Source organism: Acyrthosiphon pisum, chromosome A2 (genome assembly GCF_005508785.2).
Source record: "Acyrthosiphon pisum isolate AL4f chromosome A2, pea_aphid_22Mar2018_4r6ur, whole genome shotgun sequence".
Classification (NCBI taxonomy): domain Eukaryota; kingdom Metazoa; phylum Arthropoda; class Insecta; order Hemiptera; family Aphididae; genus Acyrthosiphon; species Acyrthosiphon pisum.
The window spans coordinates 23781734-23791050 of record NC_042495.1 but is presented as its reverse complement, the minus strand read 5'-3'; the positions used below and the strand labels follow the sequence as shown (position 1 = coordinate 23791050).

At 28.0% G+C, this 9317-nt stretch overlaps 1 protein-coding gene across 1 annotated transcript; it reads right to left on the bottom strand.

Annotated features, from left to right (window-relative positions):
- Window positions 1-1835: 1835 nt before the first annotated feature.
- LOC100575998 lies at window positions 1836-7784 on the bottom strand. Its single transcript, XM_008183136.3, has 9 exons — window positions 7324-7784; window positions 7147-7250; window positions 6768-6950; window positions 6632-6703; window positions 6447-6531; window positions 5279-5546; window positions 4574-4702; window positions 3899-4479; window positions 1836-2614 (listed from the first exon to the last, which is right to left on the bottom strand). Exons 2-9 carry the CDS (start codon window positions 7218-7220, stop codon window positions 2507-2509), a joined length of 1500 nt encoding a protein of 499 aa, XP_008181358.1. The 5' UTR covers window positions 7221-7250; window positions 7324-7784; the 3' UTR covers window positions 1836-2506.
- Between the last annotated feature and the right edge of the window lie 1533 nt (window positions 7785-9317).

Genomic DNA, 9317 nt, shown 5'->3' with positions numbered 1-9317 from the left:
TATATTTATTTGTGTCTATAATGTAACTCTCTACCTCCATCACAAGCATATGCTTTAAGGAGGTAGATAATTTATTGTAAAATGTAATCTTACTGTTATTATTTATTTGTATTATAAATGTTTTCTTTACAATAAATATTTTTTCAAAAAAAAAAAAAAAAAAAATATACTACTCGTTGTAATTTTCAACAAATTATAATGAATAACACATACCTATACCGATTAATAAGATAAACGATTACAGTTAGGTATTAGTTGGAAATATTAAGCAATTTAGATTTAAGATATTATACAGATTATAGTGTTCGCATATTTGCACAGGATACGATATCGAACGTTTCTGAAGAGTTTAGTATATTGAATTAGCCAATTATTTACTATATTCGTGCATCCGCCATCCATGTCATGTAAAATTACCTATAACTTGTAAAATATGTTAACAATGAACGTATCAATATTTTTCCAATCGTTTTCATTTGCATTCTTCTCTTGCCCTGGTTTACACCGGTTTATAAATTCGGTTTCAAGTCCTGGACTATTTACGTTCATTCATAGTTTATTAATTTATTTAAATTGCGGGATATTCAATAATTTTGATTTCAGATATTATAGTGATTATATAGTGTTTGAATATATGCACAGGATTCGATAACGATCGTGTTTTAGGAGCTTAGGTAGTATATATTATACTAGCAAATTTACCATATTCGTGCATCCATGTTGTGTAAATGTGTTCATATAGTACCTGGCTAGTAAGTGATCATGATTAAGGGTGACTGAGAGGACATATGAAAATTGGAGGTCTCCCGTGTGAAGGTATTCACGCATAATATTATATGTCAACATGGTACCTAAACGTTTTTATTTTCTTCTTAATTATCAGATTCAATTTCTTAAAACAAATTTAAATTCGTTATGAAATTTACTTGAGAGTGGTTTTCCAATTTTCTGGTTTAAGTTTTTCTATATTTAACAAAAAAAAAAAAAACCGGAAAGTCAAAGTAATCTTTTACGAGCTTCTAAAGTTAGATATTTGATATGCACACGTGAATTGACAAATTCTCATACAACGAGAAAAAAAAATAATCTTCAAAAAATAAAATGCAAGGCTGAGCAAGTTAATGATTTTTTTTAACTCAATTAAGTTAAGTTAATATGCACCAAGCACAAAAAGTTAAAATTTAAAAGTCAATTTAACTATAGGTAAACTCAGTTAAGTTAAAAGTTAGTAAACATTTTATGTTAACTTTTTATTAAGTTAATAAAACGTTAATTTGTTTATACAACGCTAGCACACTAAATTATTTTCCAACCCAAAACTAAATTATAGACTACAGCGTTTATACTTTGTAGAGTATTTCCATATAAGTTAAATTCGAAAGATATACATTTTTAAATTTAAACAATTTACGATACATATTTTTTGACATGAAAATAAAAATTGACTGAAATAGAGAAATATAATTAAATTAAAAACAAAATAAATTAACTTAACTTACTTCTTAAAATGAAAAATAAACTCATTAATTTCAGATTAATTAAAAAATAAATTTAGTAAGTTAACAGTTAACTTACTGAAAAGCCAAAAGTAACTAGTTAAGTTAAAAAGTTAAAATTAACTTAACTTTAACTTTTTCACTCGTTAATGCTCAGCCTTGAAAAAATATTATCAAATGTTTTTTATTATCATTTTCTATACGTCATGATAACATTTTCAAAATATTTTGACTTGTTTTGAGGTATCTCTAGACTTTTTCAATTTTCAACCTTTTTAGTTTTTTTCTAAAATGTCGTTTATTTTAGAAGGGTCAAAAAGATAGAAAATTAATACATAGTTCCTCATAAGTATAATATATAATAGTAGTTGAAAAATTGTAAAAATGTATATGCAAGAAGTAATTGTATTGGCATTTAAAGTTCAGTGTTCAAATTATTATGAAATTCATCATAATCACATTTTAACTACCTGCTTCGTATAAAATATTTGTTTATATTTTACTACCAGGAGATTGGGCCACGGGCACTGAACTAAATACATGGAACGCGTGCATTACTCATAATATGAGCCTCATAGGAAGTCGCCATATGCATTCCGTGTCAAGGGAAAACAAGGTGAAATATTATGTTATCTATGAAAATTGTTATCATCATCACAATATTAATGTTAAAAATTAAATCGGAATGCATATGGCGGCTCCCGTATGGTCTCATTTTTCATATACGAGAATTATACACAATACGCGTTCCATGTATTTAGTTCAGTGGCCACGGGCTTTCAAATTAAATCTATATTTTTAAAGTGTACCCGGAGATTGGGAAAAATGTACAGCACAAAAATATACGAATATAATATTACGTTTATCAACTAATAATTATTTTTTATAGTACCTACCTAACATACAATAACTTTTTTTAATACACAGATATACCTATTTTACAAATTCAATTCTATTAGATATAATCCAATAAATAGACTTAAAATTGGCAAATACAAATATTTATGGCTTCATAATGAAATTTCTGATTGTTGTAACGCGAGACTGATTTGACGATTTCTTTTAAACTCTGCCATTGTTCTTCGAAGTTGTAATACAAATTCTTTCTTTTCAGCAATCTAGAAAATAAAATATAATTAAAATATAAACTATTTTCATAAGTAACTAATATACAGGGTTTTCCATTCAATTTAAGACACACGTTCTTTCAAAAAATAATTGTTTTCAAAAACAATTTTTATACATAATATTAACTCATTACAAAACAATATTTTTTATCATAAGTATTAAATCAGATGCCAGTTTAGGTTTTTTAACCTTTATTTTCTGAATGTTTAATTTAAAATTATGGAATGCTACTATTACTACTTTTGTTTACAATAGGGTGACCATACGTCCTATTTTATACAGGATTGTCCTTTATTTTGGCTTTGTGTCCTGTTGTCCTAACAAACTTCTCTCAGGACGCTTTTTCTCCCGTAATATCAAGTCTGTCCTATATTAATCCCGTTTTTACTGTTAATTTTTAATTTTTGAAATGTTTGAAATTATATAATTGAATAGAATAATATAAAAATCTATACTTTTCAAATGTATTTTTGGATTTTTGTTTTTACCATTATAATTATTGCATCACATTATTTTGGTGACGTAAACCGTACATATAATAGTATATTTACCTACCGGTGCGACCAATTCGTTATCAAATGGGAGCATATTGCGAAATAAATAAATATTAATAATACCTCCATATCGTGCTCAAGCGTTATCCTATCGGACAACAAAAAAATATAATAAATTAATTTAAAAATATTATATATTAAATTCTTAAAATATAATAATATGATAATATTTTTGTCCTGTATTTTATTTTTTTAAATATGGTCACCCTAGTTTACAATATGCCTAAATAATAATTTGTAAGGAAAAAAATAAATTCCCTGGGAAAACCGTTTCCCCATATGAGTATACGTATTCATTTATTTTGTTATTAATCGGAAATATGTAAATTTATATGTTCCACAAAAGTTTCATAGTTAAAATGCTAATGTTATGTAACAAATTCTGTGCCCATTTAGCATACCATATGATCAAGCAGAATAAATATGCAAGCGCATACAAATATGTGCTCTAATTAGAAATCATAAACTACTTGTACAAAAGTCTGATTTTAATATATCTAAGTACTCGAAAATCATTCTACTTTAGAATATGGAACGGAAAATTTAAGTCATCAATACAATAGTAAACAATTAAAAAAAATTATAGTGAAAAAAAAAGTAAATAATATATATATATTTTAGAAAAATTAAAATCACGGAAAAAATTATTTTAAAAACATTAATAGTTTTTGAAAGAACGAGAGTCATATTTTAGGACATAAGATCCTCTAGTAAACTCACTCTCTTTTTATAACTTTCTATAGTCTTGTTTTTAGCTTCAAGTTTTGCTTTCATTCTTTGCAAATCTCGATCTGTGACTAACCCTCGGCAGACAGAACACATTTTCATTATTTCATTATCATTTATTTCAGTATGTAAACTATTTTCATAATACCCTAAACATTGATCAGAGACGAATCCACCTCTACCATAACATTTCACAATACTATCGATCTTCTCTAAAAGATCGTCTAACTTTTTCATTGTTGTGATAGGGGTTGTATATTCATATTTCTTGCCATATATTTGTATAGATGGCACAAGGTTATTATAAAAATAGATAGTCTTCACAATTTCATCATTGGCGTCTTGTTGAACAAACCGTGTTGCATTTTCTGAATTAAGATGTTCACTCTTCCAATATATATCAGGAAGTACAACTTCCTTAGATATTTGAAAAATAAACCCGTGTTCATCCCTTGTTAAATCTTCAGTATTGCAGTTTTTTCTTTTCTCAATTGGTTCCAAAGTAATGGAACACGAACTATTAGATGAATCACCAATTGTAAGGTCAATTGACATGAAAGTATTATCCGTATTATCTGAAAGAATATTAATTTTTTTAGTATTTGATTTAAATGTCAGATTTAAATTACAAGTTAAAATGTATTTTAGTAAGAATTTTTCGCATAGTACCTATTTCATTGTTTTTTTCTTCTTGTGACGACTGTTCAGCAGCTTCATTATCTATTGGACTTATGAATTGATCTTCACATCTACTCAATACAGGCACCTCATTAATTGACACTGACGAAGCATCAGGTGCTAATGATTTAAAAAAAGAATTTCAATTTTATTATAAAAAAGAAATATGACATCAGAGGAAGATTATTTAAAATGACATTCCTAAGTCATTATCTTGGATTAATTGATCTAAGAGGTAAAATTATTATTTTAAGCATGTTTATCCAACAAAAATAAGTAAGTTTTATATTTCCCGCGGTCATTAAAGATAGATTTTTGAAAATAATTTGGAACGAAATAAAAACAAAATATTTTAATGAAAAATTACAGATTGCAATTGCAACTTAACATTATTAAAAAAAAATATATAATATATATGTATATATATTAATATAAAGAAAAGGGAATAGTGGTTATGAACTAGTGTTTTTACTGCATGGGTTTGCTTTATTCCAATTTATTAATAAAACCTTCATTCTTATATTTAATTATAAGTTTATTTATAAGTTGATTTTTTCTTTTTTGTAATTGCATTATATAGCAAAATAAATAAATAAATAAAAGCTTGTATTTACCTAAACTATTATAATAGAAAGATAATTAATAATTAAAAAGCTAATACAAAATAAAATAACAAATAATTAATTTTTTTCTTACCACTATTAAAAAATAATGATGGAACAGCGCCTGGTTTTAACCTGTTCATTAACTCAGTGTCTTTAAAACAATCGAGTTTAAAATGCGTACTGCAAACTCTTGTATGTGGTTTTATTATTTCAGCGGGATCTTTTTTTATTCCACATTTTTCAATCCATTTTTTTCTCAGGGTTAAATCTTTAGGAAAGCCAAAGAGACTTAGATTCTTAGAATGCCTGTTAAAGCAGTTTTTAACGGAACATCGTAATCCTGATCCTGAAGTATGGTCCTTAAAAATTTTAACACATAATTCATATTAAAAAAATTTTATTAAAATTAGAAACAGGTAGGTTGCCATTTATAAAGTACAAATTAAAATATAATATGATCTAAATACATATTTTAGTGATATAACATTCAATAGTCTAGTTTGTGTAGATTCTATATATTTAGGATAGTCTAAAGACTATTTTTTGTAGAAACTAGAGGGTATTAGAAAAATATAAGAACAATTATTGATATTTACAATCAATGATTCTCAGTACCTCGTTGGCTGTACAGTATATGATGCAAAACAAATTTTGTGTACACAATATTTAATCGTATATTATGATACAATGAACAGCCTACAAGATGATTATTTCCTTATAGTCAATATACACACAGCTTTGTTTTGGCGTTATTAGATGACCATTTTGATTTTATATTTTACAATCATACAGACCCCCGATTATTTACAGTAGATATTTCCTAAGTAGTAGTGGCTAAAAAATATATCCCGAGTTTTCCAAAAAGATTCCACACATTGGTGGTCAAACTAATAACTATTTTATAAATATAAGTTGACAAGAATATTACTGATGTCTAATTAGAAGCACTAAATTACTAAAAAAGAAAAACCAGGACGTTGAAGACCAAGGCCCTACATATTCAATAAGGAAAGCATGGAAAATCATAAAAGGATAAAGATATCCATAAGCGTAGTTAGGGGGTGCCCCGGGGGGTGCTCTTAACCCCCAAGTGAGAATATTAGTCCCCCCAGAATCATTTGTATTTCATGTAGTTTATATTGTTTTTTTTATTATTATTAATTATTTTTGCAGAAAATATATTTAATCACCCTACACCTATCAAGATATCAGACTGTATTGACCATGTTTATTAAAAATATTAATACTTATTCACTCACCGGCATATCCTCATTGTTTCTAGTAAGTGTAGATGACAGTCTTGGTTTAAAATTATTTACAATAGCATTTCCAATATGTTCCTCTCTGTAAAATTCAGATTCTATGCAATCACTTTCATCATAATAAGCTAAATTTCTAGATTTTCAAATAATTGTAAATACAAAATCTAGTTTCATTAACTCACTGTATAATATTTTGTTCCATTGGTAAAATTACATTATTTCCAGCTTCAACATCATTACTTTGAGTAGAATTACTATATAAAAATAAAAATACTATTAAAAATGAAAAATTAAATCATAGAGATCCAGAAGTATTACTTAGAAGGAAAACCACTTCGATCATAAGGTTGGGGAATAGCATTTGAAAATAAAAATCGCTTTATTCCTGGCCTATAGTTTTTTTCTAAAAAATGATCACTACATATACGTTGCCAATCATGACAACGATCAATCCCAAAAACTCTAGGCCATTTTCTTCTCATGCATGCATTCTTTGGAAATCTATATTAAAATATCAATGAATTCAATAAATTGCTAATGTTAGGTTAGGAACACAAAGTAGAAATTACTAAGCTAAACCGGTTCAAAATTCCCACACCAGGATAATGAACCATACCAATAAAATGATTCAAAAATCCATGTGCTTTTTTTTTTCACAACAGTTTCAGGTAAATTTCTTGAACCGATTGTTACTCACCCATGATAAATAACTTCAGAAAGATTGAACTTGGTGTTCTTAGTTTCATTGCTGCACACTATACACTTGTACATTTTTAAAATGTAATTTTATATATAATAAACCTATCATCAAAAATAATTAATATAAAAGTGCAACCACCGAGACCAATTTTACTAGTCGGATATTGAAGTTAACCTTATCAGTAGACAGTTATCTGTATTGTACGCAGTCGGAACTTAGAAAAAAGAACTTGATCAACGGACGTGGGTAGCCTCGATCACTCTTAATCCAGTCATCCACAAAATGGTTGGGTGGTCAGGACGTATCGTGTGTTGTATTTTTCAAAGGTGTAGTATGCTATAAGTATAATACATACAAGATATGTCTACTGCTGCAGTATCGGTGAGTACTGTACAAAGCACACGAACGAAACCAAGAAAAAGACAACTTTTTGATTTCACAGTCACAAATATGATGAGATATTATTTGTATTATTGAAAACGAAAAATACCTATTCACTGTTCGGCCAGACAAACACAAACGGTAAAAAAACAATGATATTCCGTCACGAAAACTACGAAAACAAAAGACGACCGACTGTGCCGCGTCCAACGAGGGTCTTGCAGAGTGTCGGCGGAGACCGTTCCGAGGCCCCGTCGTCCCCACTATTTACGCGACCGGTATACACAGTATAGCGTATAGAGCTCCCGACCGTACCCGAACAGCCGACGTGTCGTACGTGGAACTTCTGTAACCGCGGCGTTGAGTTATAAATCAGTAACGAATGTTTTTGGTTCGGTACACAGTTACGAATTACAAGATGGTCCCCAACAGTAGGAATTCTGTTCGTTCCACTTCCACGTACGCCGCGCGCCATACGATTCTACGGTCTAAACATTAGGTACACATTAACACGGGAAAAATTACACACGAACAATAATATTGTTACGTAGGAACGCATAAATCGGGAAAGAATTTAACGGGAATGAAAAAATAATCTGGAAAATATTGCTTACTAAGGAATAATAATTCATCACAAACCAAAAGATTGTAAGGAAAGTTAAAAAGAACTTTGAAATAGGTTGGTACTATATAAAATTACAAAATATTAAAACAGCAATCGGAAAAATATAAATATAATTCGTGAAGGTAAAAACTGATGTACCTACTTGTATAATTTAAAAGGTTTTTGAACAAAACTGAAACAATATAAATATTAATAACAATTATACAGTGAATAGGCCAGCAAAATATTTGTTATATTATCGTCCTTAGTCAAAATTTAAATTCAAATTCGTGGGTCCTAAAATTATAGATTAATTTAGTTATGGTGTCAAAATTGTAGGTAACTGTTATTTTATTATCGCAATCAGAAATACGGTAAATATATGAAAATTAGAGTTGATTGTTTTGTATGTCTGCCAGGTACCTACTTAGGCTATATATTAATATTGTATTTGATACACAAATTTGAAATGGTTGAATATTCGGTAATATTGCAGCTATATATAGGTACACAATAAACTGTACCTACTACATATATTTATTATATTACCTGTGCTGTATAATATAGTTTTATTTAATATAATACTATAATAGCATAGGTTTAATTAGTTGTGTTTGTCATTAACAATGTACCTATAGGTACAATGTTTATACACTGAAATAAATAAATAATCAAAGAATAATAATAAACGTAGGTTAGGTTAGCTATTGACCAAAAGAGTTTCAAATAACGACGTTTAATATTTTTAGATTCTGAGTGGAACGATGAATGTATTGATTTTACAATGATGTGTGTTTTATTTTTTTTTTTTAATTTTAATTTTTTTTTGTGTCTGTGTACACGATAAGTAGTCGAAATAATGCTTCGATTTTCAACTTCAGTATCTTGTTCGATTGGAAAGTGAATATTGTTGGTGCATTGGGGAGGTCAAAATTTAAAATTCCCAGTAATTTTCAAAAGCGCCAAGAAAAACCAAAGAAAATTAAGGAAAAACGGGAATTTTTACGCAAAATCGATTTTTCACAAAATTGAATTTGGTTTTGGTGTAACTTTAAAAAAAATGACCGTAGATACATGAAATTTTGACTGAATGTTTATATTAGCATTTTCTATACACCATAACATTTCCAAATATTTTGAGGTCTTTACGGACATTGTCAGTTTTCATTTTTTTTTTCTAAAA